The 11,738-nt window shown below is 36.2% G+C and overlaps 1 protein-coding gene across 1 annotated transcript; it reads left to right on the forward strand.

Moving 5' to 3' along the window:
- Positions 1-10,612: 10,612 nt before the first annotated feature.
- Positions 10,613-11,375, forward strand: nupr1b (nuclear protein 1b). Its single transcript, XM_056450275.1, has 3 exons — positions 10,613-10,748; positions 10,839-10,976; positions 11,054-11,375. The coding sequence occupies exons 1-2, from the start codon at positions 10,649-10,651 to the stop codon at positions 10,964-10,966; spliced, it is 228 nt and encodes a 75-aa protein (XP_056306250.1). The 5' UTR covers positions 10,613-10,648; the 3' UTR covers positions 10,967-10,976; positions 11,054-11,375.
- Positions 11,376-11,738: the final 363 nt, after the last annotated feature.

Consider the following 11,738-nt stretch of genomic DNA (forward strand, 5'->3'; position numbering starts at 1 on the left):
CACTTCACCATGGAGTGTTTTCCAAACGCCCTATTGAGAAAGACGCTTAGAAGAGTATTAGGCTTTATTAAGCTTTTGTTAAGCTACAAAAAGCTATCTGAAAGTAACTGTTGCAATTTAAATGATGTAAATTTAATCATATTTAGTTAAATGTTCATTCTGTCAGCCAACAGATAGAGGACAATGCAGAGACTTTGAGTGAATCGAGGCAAGGGCAGATTCTGCTTGACTATAGTGTACACAGCACTGAACTACACTGTTATAAATGTGATTGTTTTTATTGCAATACTTTATAATCAATGTTATACAGCATTAGTTAATATTATTCAAAATAATGTTTTCTATTTATTTATAAATATTCAGAAATTAATGAGAAAATTACACATGGCAACTTTAATGTAATATAGGTCGACGGTATATCTCAATGATATTTGGATTTTGGCATTTCACACGAAAAATTATTCAAAGATGAGTTCTTGGATTTACTCAATTTTTTACGTTGAGTGGTTGTAAACAATTTATTTGGGCTGAATTTAAACAAACAAATTAAGTTGAACATTATTGAATTTAATTTGTTTGTTTAAATTCAACACAAATAAATTGTTTGCAACAGTTTTCAGTGAAGGCTGCGCATCGCTGATTTAGATAAATTACTATGACTAGTGGATACACATATTGATAAACGATGCATATGTTTATACTCATGTGTGTGTGTGTGTGTGTATATGTATATGTATATGTATATGTATATGTATGTGTATGTATGTGTGTGTGTATATATATATATATATATATATATAATTTTTGTATGTTACTTTAAAATATAGCTAGTGTTATAACATTTAGGGCATGTAACATAATCAGAAGATACTGTAATATTATGTACCATAACAATACGGGGTCATTATGAGTTATCTTCATTATGATCATCTATATCAGCACATTAACCCACATGCTGGGTTATACCAGGTGCAGAACTTTTAGTGTATATCATATATTGATGTCAGATTATTTTATTATAGCACTTGTGCATCTGGGGCGACACAGTGGTTCAGTGGTTAGCACTGTCTCCTCACAGCAAGAAGGTCGCTGGTTCGAGCCCTGGCTGGGTCAGTTGATGTTTCTGTGTGGAGTTTGCATGTTCTCCCCGTGTTGGCGTGGGTTTCCTCCGGGTGCTCTGGTTTCCCCCACAGTCCAAAGACATGCATGATAGGTGAATTGAATAAACTAAATAGGCCATAGTCAGGATTGGGTAGTATTTATGATACAAGTATTTCTAATACAACATTTCAAATACTGTAATTTGTATTTGATAGGGATGATGAACATGGCTTAATATTTTTTATCAAAATACTTCAGTGTCTTGTATTTTTGTAGTTTCAAAATACTGTAAAATACTTTGCAAGAACTAAACTGAGACTCTTCCAGTTAAAGAAGAAATGAAAAAATCTTGGGAGAAAGAGTATTGTGTACAAATAATGGATCGATTGTTGAAGTAAATTGCAAAAAAAAATAAGACAAACAACATTAAAATAAGTCCTACATTGACGATACCTACAATTCATTGGTTTTGAATACTAGTAGCTGATCTGCAGGTGGACTGTATGAAGATGAAATATGTATGCCTAAAGATGTCAATGTCACAATAAATGAAACACAAATTTTTAATAATACTCCAGTCTATACTGGTCAAAAACTCCAGACTCCCGTTACACGGCAGCAGTGGGATATTTATGAGTTTATTTGAAAAAAACAGACATTTTTTTTATGTTTAGGTCATATTTTTATGTTGTGGAGTTTTTAAAAATTTTCAGAAATCATGTTTTACATGTAGTATAGAAGAGTTTAATTGCAAATTCTGTGAACAAAAAATTTAAATCAACTCTTAAAGACCTGTCACCCTTTTAATGATGAGATGATGGGGATTTTACTGGTCACGCAATGGGTAGAAACTTAATCAACATATATGTTCTGACTCATTATCTGAATTAAATGATTTAAACCAAAGGATATCATCTTCAAGACAGGACTTTCTGTATAAAATTTGTCAAATTTATATTAATCTCAAAGAGATAGTCTAACTTGCTTTTGTGTTACAAGTTCAACTCACAAACCATCATGCCACAACCCCCTATAGGTGAAGAAGTGGCAGAGAAACATGTGTTATCAAACATTGTTTACTTCACTTAGTCAGTTTAATAGTGAAGAGATTTATCCAATAGGTCTATTGATGGATGGTTTGCAAATAAATTTTATGCTACCTTAAAGTATTTTGTATTTTTAAAAATACAAAGTACAGTGTTTTATTTCGATACATTTGTGGCTGCTGTATTTTGTCGTTTATTTTGATACACCTAAAATTAATGTATTTGGCATTTCATTTATGAAGCAGTTACTAGTACGTTGGTTTGGTTGAAGGTTACATTTTTGTTTTTTGCATGTGGTGTTATTTATATTGTAATATTTAAATCATCCTTGTGAAATTGGCATTATAAGAAAGTGAGGAGAGTCTATGTTTAAATACATGAGAGGCAATACAGTGGAAAACCAATAATGAAACATAAAAATGGAACCAAACAAAAAAATCATCCAATAATCTCTTATACCTGATCTGAACTTTACTGTGTCCAAAGGCTGTGAAAGATGAGATAATATGGAGTTAATTTTCAACAGAGACAGGCATGGTGAAAAACAAAACAAAACAAAACCGACAGCGATAAGTGGTGGTTTATCTAGAAATCCTGATCTGAGTACGAAGGCTGAAGAGAAGTAGAGAGATTTTGTGATGTTTTCATAGCTGAAAGCATAGAGCTGGCTGAGCCAATAACTCAGTAAATATTTACAGTACAGAACGGCACACTCTCACATGATGTCAATTTGAAAGCCAAAGTAAACAGTGCATGCATGGCAAAAGTAGGAAAGCGAAAGAGGAGGCTTTGTGCTAAAATAGAGAAAAAACTGAGACTATGGTGGAAAATGGTTTTGTTTTGTGAAAGATTAAGAGCTAGAGCACTATATATGGTTAGAGATCTAGAGGAAGAGAACTAGCTCGTTCTGTGCAACTTCAGTATTGTTTATGGCTTTGGAAGACGAAATAAATTCTGTAATCTTTTGCCAGCTTGTATCTTCCCTCATTTCTTCTCACGTAGCTCATGCAGTCATATAACCAGAGGTTGTGGAATATTTGAGCGCAAGCTGAATCGGTTGCACTCTTGCTCTGTCATTACAACAGCACCAAACCACAGTAGACTTTTACTGTAAACTGCATTGCCCAAAATATTCACAGTAGTCAGTCTTCACGCAGGCCTCTGCCAAATTCCATTGCAATGAAAACTTCATGGCCATATGTGCTCATACAATGGAGAACAAAAGGAGAACGGGTTGGTTCAAATGTAAAAAAAAAAAAAACTTTCTACATAGTACAAAATGATGACATCCAGGTAACCACACACATAATTAAGAAGCAAGGGTTTATATACTTTTGCACAGGGGATATTTTCATAATTTTATTTATTTTTTGTCTTGTGTACTGTATGTAAACACACCTGATCTCACGAGGAAGCGTAACTATTTTACATTTTGTCTATTTAGTGGCTAATTCTTATGAATTTGTGCGCGTTCAGTCGTATGAAAATGTACGATTTTAAAAAGGAGGTGTGGCACCCAACCCTGACCCTAAACCCAACCGTCATTGGGGGATAAGCAAAATTCGTACTAGATTGTACAAATGAGATCACACGGATTAATCTGAATTAGCCACTAAATCAAAAAGTTATGAATTGACATCTTTTATGTAAAGTATCTTATTTTATGGGGTGTCACGGTGGCGCAGTGGGTAGCACGATCGCCTCACAGGAAGAAGGTCGCTGGTTCAAGCCTCGGCTGGGTGAGATGGCATTTCTGTGTGGAGTTTGTGCTCCCCTTGTTTTCGTGCTCCGGGTTCCTCCACAAGTCCAAAGACGTGGTATAGGTGAAATTGTCCATAGTGTATGTGTGTGAAGGAGTGTGAATGGACGTTTCCCAGAGATGGGTTGCAGCTGGAAGGGCATCCGCTGTGTGAAACATACGCTGGATAAGGCGGTTCATTCCACTGTGACGACCCCAGATTAATAAAGGGACTAAGCCGAAAAGAAAATGAATTAATCTAACTTTATGCTCTCCACCTCTTCCGGGGTATGGGCCGCCTAAGATCGATCTCCAGGGGTATCTGTCCTGAGCCATTCTTTCTACTTGTCTCAAGGTGTAACCCATTCTTGTGATGTCTGCCTCGAGGTCACTTCGCCAGATGTTTCTTGGCCTCTCTTCCACATCTTTTGGGGGTTCCATCTGAGGTTCCTGTCTGGAGATGCTACAGTAGGTGGTGGTTTGTGTAGGGTGTGCACTATATCTTCTCTTCCAGACTCTGCTCCTATGGAGGTTGACAGGTCCTTCCCCAAAGGTTGGTGTTAATGATCATGTCGGGCTAGCAAATGTGGAGAATCTTTCTGAGACCGGTGTTGATTCTTTGGGTGGTAGTTTTGGTTATCCTGCAGGTTTCGACCCTGTACAACAATACTGACTTCACAATGTTGAACAGACGGGTCTTGGTGGTCAAAGTAAGTTCTCTCGAAGCCCTGATCTTGAGCTGGATAAAAGTGGTTTTCGCTTTGCTGATTCTTGCCTTAACGTCTGTATCTGTTCCACCCTGCTGGTTGATGATGCTACCCCGGTAGGTAATGCCAAGTTCAGACTGCATGATTTTAGCCCCAATTTTGGCTCGGCGACAGGTTTTGAGAAATTGCAGACAAATGCCTAAAATCACAGGCAAATCAGTGCTCGATCACGTGAGTGACAATCACACAGTGTGAACTATCAAAGATGCGATATGAGAGAATCGCTGATGAGTCACCAACACCCGTGAGATATTTGGCATGCTAAATATCTGGACCTGACAGTGATTCAAATCCTGCCGTGTGAAATATGTGTTCTGATTGAAAATAACATTGGTGATAACCTACAGCCAATGAGAGGGCAGCATCCACTACTATGGGTACCTGCAGGCCAGTGGGAGATTGGGGGAGAATTTAAAAGCGCTCATTTTCAGTTTATTTGGACCCAAGAAATGGAGGAAAAACTAGTGGAAAATTGGCAGGAGCACTGTGTCTGTTTGACATGTTATCTGAGCAATATCACAACTGGCTCGAAAAAGAAATAAGGTTTGAGAGAATTTGCTAATTCCTTTCAAAAGCAAGTGAGCAGAATACATTTTCTACTCCACTAAAGGTTTCTTTCTCATTATGTAGTTGACGAAATATACTATGTAACCTCGTATTGTTTCCATATCACTTCTTGAGTGTGTTTTTGGTTGTGAAACGTAGTTTGGACAAAGTTGTCGGCGTTTTTTCCTATTGTAAAGTCATTCAGTCTGAAACCCCCTGTTGCTGATCCATCTTGCAGTGTAAACACAGCACAGACGGAACGCTATAGTCCAGATAGTCATGCAGTGTGAAAACATCTGTGACACGACTACTTTGAAAGTCATGCAGTCTGAACTCTGCTTAAAAGACTGTACCTCCACCGGGGAACTTCCATTCAGGCTTACTGGATTGTTGCAGCTGGAGTTGATCTTAAGTATCTTACTCAGGACAATATAATACAACAACATGCACTATGAGCTATCTTTTTTTTGTTAAATTTGTTCACATTTTCACTGATTCTGCAAGTGGTTCACAGACTTTCAAGCAGCACTTTAAATTAGTATAAGACAAATAATAATAAAAAACACTTATATAAATAAAATAAGATTTATATATTTATATATATAAATAAGATTAAACTTTCTCTTTTTAGATTTACTTTAATGTGTCATACACTAAACTTATACACACGCTCTTTATCATGCACATATAATAAATACTACTTATAATAATACAAAATAATTGCGCTTACGGTTCTTTTACACTCTAATATGCTAGATTAGGTGTTAAAGAAACACTTATTGTACGTTTTAAATGGCTGACAGTGAAAAATATGCCTTTAGTCCTTTAAATCATGTGTATGGCATCTACCAGAGACTATCTGGGCCATGCTAACAAGCCCAAAACAATCCTTGAACATGCTCTATAAAATTTTTATTTAGTCTATGAACTGCTGAAGGCTTGAATCTTTAGTCTGGAATTTTTGTGCTTTGATGGTGCAATAGCAAAACAGCTTGTGGCCAAACTGCAAAGAATCTTAAATGATGGATTGGGCTTTGCTCTGCCAGTGGAGGATGTGGATTTTGCCAATTATGACAGATTGCATCCTATGATCCTCCATGGTAATGACAGAACCCACTGTAGTGCATCTTGTTTGATATATCGGCATGGCTATTAGACACGCAAGGGGCACCAAAAGACAAAATGAACTCAATTGGTGAGGATAAGACACTGTGAATACAGCCAAAGTCACACGAGGATGGAAACAAAACATGTCTCTTCTGCTGTTTTTCCCAGCAGGTGCAATTCAAAGACCATTCTCTGTAATAGGCAGTCAAATTACAGTGTAATCTCCAACAATATAACCAAACAAAAATAAAATAAAACAAGACATTCAAAGAAAAAGCTAGTGAAAAGAGCCTTGCATAGACAATTAAAAAAGAGATTTGTAAAATGATTAGTTACTTTACTCGAAAAAAAAAAAAGTGAGTAAACCCGTTGTCTTAAAAACAACAAGTTGACTTTGTTTTAAAAAAGTGAGTAAATCCAATGTAACTCAAAACTGTTAAGTTGACTAAACTTAACCTATAACTCCATGATTATGCACATTTCATTTCATTTTAGTTCATTTACTTTAATTTTAAGGCAACAGGTTTACTCACTGTTTTAAAGTGTAGGCAACTAATTGCTTTAAAAGCAGTGGGTGTACTCACAATTTAAAGTAAATCAAATGCTTTTTACAGTGTATACTGAAATTATTTGTTGGCTAATCAGTCATTACCTATAAAGATATATTGGTTAAATAAATAAATGTAAAAAAACTACATTTCACAGCAGTTTTAGTTTTACTTAAAATATATTAGTGTTTTCAACTCCAAAAAATAAGTTAAAAGGTAATAATTAATGTATGCGTAATGTGAAAACATTTTTTAAAGATGTGTCAGCTATGGATGAGTTACTCTCCTATAGTTTATATGGAAGAATTGAAATTTATTTTGATAAATGGGGAAAATTTCTAAATTTCTGCGACCCACAATGTTAGCAAACATGTAACGAGACAAAATAATGATTAAGGTTATGATATTAGCAAATTTCCATCCCCCCCTTTTTTTTGTTTTTTCTTGTTTAATTTCTCTCTTTTTTGTGTGTGTGTGTTCTGGTTTGGTTTACTTTTGCAATTTATATGATATTATTTATTTTATTTATTGAATTTATTTATGTTGTATTGTTCTGCTTTTATGTTAATGCCCTGTATTTGATATTCATCTGCATTATTTGAAAGTTCAAATCATAAAAAAAAAGATGTGTCATCTAGGATTCCAGATTTTTGTGCTATTTACAGGTGCGCCACTACATAAAACATTCTTTTACTGAGTTTCATGAATAGCCACAGGAGTATAATATATACAATCTTTTGTGTCAACCTCCTATGACCAAACATTTGGTGACACAGTTTGTTTCTTTGTTTGTCTGCCAATTTGCTGTGTCTTCTGATAATCATAAATTGGCATGGGAAGAGGATATTGGAATTAACATCACAAATGATATCTGGTAAAAAGGGCTGAAGCGAATTCATACTTGCTCTATCAGTGAAGTTTATTTCTAAACTAATTTTGAGAGAATTACGTGCTTTTGATTGCTTGCGGCTGGTCCAGCATTATGATTCACCAATCAGATGATTCCTAAGCCACTATAAATACCCTAAGTTCCATATAACAACCATCTTTGTTTTGAAGAATCCCCCCTTCCACCCCTACTCCTCTTTTCCTAGACGGGTGGCACGGTGGCCCAGTGGTTAGCACTGTTGCCTCACAGCAAGAAGGTCACTGGTTCTAGTCCTTACCAAGCCAGCTGATATTTCTGTGCGGAGTTTACACATTCTCCCTGTGCTAACTTGGGTTTCCCTCGGGTTCCCTGATTTCCTCCCCACTGTCCAAAAACATGCAACTTAAGTTAATTGACTAATACAAATTGGCACCATAGACATGCACCTAGTTATCTCTTAAGAGCAATCACTATCTGTTCATTAGCTACTACAGCAGTGGAGTTCTTGAGACATACCTGAGCTCAAACTCCCCTCTCGCCTTGCAAATGGGCGGGAGCCCCAGGCTCGAGGATCTTATGAGCTTAGGGCTCTCTCCCGGGACAGCATGCCAAACAAGCTTTATTATCAATCATCAGCTAAGTGTTAACCCTTAAAACGCAAGATTACAACTCATACAGTTTAAATTGGTACATAGGCTACATACAACCAAAAATAATGTCTAATTTTAAATTAAGAAAACTAAATATTTTTCCTTCAGTTTCCCCGTTATGTGACATGCAAGAGCTCAGAGGGAATGTATGCACATACGTTTTGGTTTTGTACTGAGATCTCTGAGTTTTGGAAATGTTTTATTAAAATGTTTTAGGAGAGTACATGTTGAATTAGCCCTGTTTGGATGCTCTTACCCTGCAGACACAGGACGTCAACATGACATCATATTGACTTTGTACCCCAATGTCGTGGGTTGACGTCAGAACCCAACATCAGGCCGACATCTATGTCCAACCTAAAATCAACCAAATATCAACGTCTAATCATGTTACACCTTGACTTTGCAAAGACGTTACCACTATGACATCTATCAGACTTTGGTTGATTTTAGGTTATGTTGCAAAGTGACCAAAATCCAAATAACAACATAATTTGACGTCGTTATTGGACGTCAAAATAACGTTGTACATAGACGCCGGCCAGACATTGAGTTTTGGTCACCTGACGTTATGACCTAAATCTAACCTAATATTAACGTCATGATGTTGTGTGCCTGCTGGGGACCTTGTGTTAGCATGGTCCCATAATCAGCAAATGATTATTATGTTTATTATGGTGGTGGCTAAAAGGGTGATCTTTAAGGATTGGAAGTCCACTCTACCAGCTACTTTTTAGAAACGGTTGACTGAAATGGCCAGATGCTTCTAAAAAGTTTAACAAAATCTGGGGCCTCTTAATTGCTTATCTTTTTAAGAGATCAAAGTAGGGCACTTATAATTCATAGACAACTTACTCTTACTTTTCCACGCCATGTTTTGATTTAGACCAAGTAAAACTCGATGGTGTACATTATTTACTCTATATGGTGCATGTTTGGATGGACTGGTGCTTGTTTATTATTATTATTATTTATTCACTCATTCATTTTCTTTTTGGCTTAGTCCCTTTATTAATCTGGGGTTGTGAACTGCCAACTTATCCAGCATTTGTTTTACGTAGTGGATGCCCTTCCAGCTGCAACCCATCACTGGGAAACATCCTTAATGTTAACATTTTTAATTAATTAACATTTTTAATTAATTTACTTATTTAAATAGTTTTTTCGTTATAATTTGTATTAAAAGTATTATAGATTGTATAAATGTTTGTTTTGTGCTTATAAAAACTGTTAGAAATGAAATATATTAAATGTATATTAAAAATAGGATTCAGATGGATTAAAATTAAGTAAACTAAACTTAAAATGTAAAGAAGTACGTTTAGTTTCCACTTTCCAGCATGCTTTGCATAAGACTGTAGAACAGAAATGTTGAAATTAAATGTTATTCTGCGTGTTATTTCACAAGATTAAATAAGGAAACACAAATTAGACTTCAATTCTGTGCTCCTGATTTAAAGAGATTTTTTTTATGTTGATGTTTGGTTACCATTGGTGAAGAGTTGAGCTTAGGATGGACTTGAGAAAAACAAGTAAAATAATTCTCAATTACAAAATTTTCTCTTTGATAGTCACGTTAACACAAATAGCTGTGTTCTTGTTAATATATCTTCACGTTCAATGCATACTGATGCCAAAATGGTGCACTTATATTTAAAGTAAATCCAACATATCGTTTTTACCAGCGTAATATTAAAAATAAAGGAGCGGGTTAGTGGGTCACAGTCCAGTAAGAGACGTGAGAAGTCCTAACACAATGTCAGGTGCAAATAACAGAGAAAAACATTAACTAAAATAATCTAATCTCCATCAACTATAAACAAACACACTCAAACGCACCGAGTATGAGTTAATGCAAACACTTTCTAACTGAAATAAGAAAAATGTGTTATTTTGTCATCTTGCAATAAAAAAACACCGTCTACAGAAAGATTGCGTTATGTTTTGAGACCTTTAAGTGAAATATAAAACAACCGTGTAAAGTCATAACAAAAACAATGTCATATGCTCTGAAGGACATCCTGTCATGCAGTAGGTGAGGTCTGCTGAACAAACATTAACTTGTGTCTGATGCAACCTCTTTTTTGGTCATGTCGACCCATCATCATGCGGCTGAAGGCAACGAAGGCGGAGCGACGGCTTTAAAAGAAGGAGACTTTCAGGCTTGTAAACAACACTGGTCCAGGACAAGAAAGAAGACGTTTGGAGACAGATTTATAACAGAACCGTGCACATTTTAGAGTTTGTTTTTGAGAGTTCTCGCTATTCGCTTTCAAAATGAGTAACCACGTTGAAGTGAAAAACATCGAGCCGACCACCTTTGAGAACCGCTACTACGACGAATATGAATACTACAACTTAACAGACCGCTATACTGGTAAGTTTTCAGAGTTATACTATCTATTCTATTGGTATAGTGTTAAAGTTGGGCTATTCTTTTCAACTGACTTGCCTTTGTTTACTACAGAGTGCACTAGTCGCAAAGGAAGGACGAAGAAGGAGGCGAGTTGTAACACGAACAGACCAAACCCTGCGGGACACGAGCGCAAAATAGTGGAGAAACTCCAGAACGCTGAGAAGAAGTCCAAAGAGTGACGCAAAAGCGGTGCGCAAAACACATTTCTTCGCGTATTAACATTGATATTACCATCACATACTTTAACAATCACATTTGTCTCATAGATTCAATCGGACGGCTATAACTGGCAACCGACCACAGGTGTCTCTGCGGGAGACGGGCGATGGGCTTCAGCGGAGATGTGAACCTCCGCCCCGGGTTGAGTCTGTATGAAGCTCCGGGTCCAGTGACTCGTGAAGTGGAGAGTTTTGTCCGGCACACCGCTTTTGTGTAGGCTATGTGTGGTGTAAAAGTGGTGGGCCATGCGGAACGAGCACCTGTTCAGAGGAACCGATATGCTTGCGATGGTGATTGAAAGTGTTAAACGGTGGCTTTGACCATGCTTGGTGTTTTTGTTGCAACATATACTTTTGAAAAGCTTTTTATTTCGTTAATAAAGATCATTCTTTCGCCAAACTTTGACCTGAGTTTTCTTTGATATATTCCATCGACCAGTCATGGTAAAATATGAAGATGACAAGCATTTACAAAAAGGGTAAAAAAAAAATAGTCAATACAGATCGAACCACTTGTTTCGTTTTAAGTAAGGTTTATATTATAGTCATTTACCAATGCAATTGATATCAGATTCCTTTTTGACATTTATTTTAGTAAAAACAAAATAATAAAGTAAAATATAAGAAAAGTCAATAACCTCAATAAACAAATAACACTGGAATGGTTCTAGTAATTAAGAAAATTAAATGCATCCCCTACAGTTACTAATAAATACTGAATATGCTATGTAAG

This window comes from Danio aesculapii, chromosome 3 (genome assembly GCF_903798145.1).
Source record: "Danio aesculapii chromosome 3, fDanAes4.1, whole genome shotgun sequence".
NCBI classification, from domain to species: domain Eukaryota; kingdom Metazoa; phylum Chordata; class Actinopteri; order Cypriniformes; family Danionidae; genus Danio; species Danio aesculapii.

Excerpts from the sequence above, each read along its gene's own strand:
- nupr1b (XM_056450275.1), top strand. The coding sequence starts at position 10,649 with ATGAGTAACCACGTTGAAGTGAAAAACATCGAGCCGACCACCTTTGAG. Across the intron at positions 10,749-10,838 it reads CTTAACAGACCGCTATACTG|AGTGCACTAGTCGCAAAGGA; the intron begins GTAAGTTTTCAG and ends TGTTTACTACAG.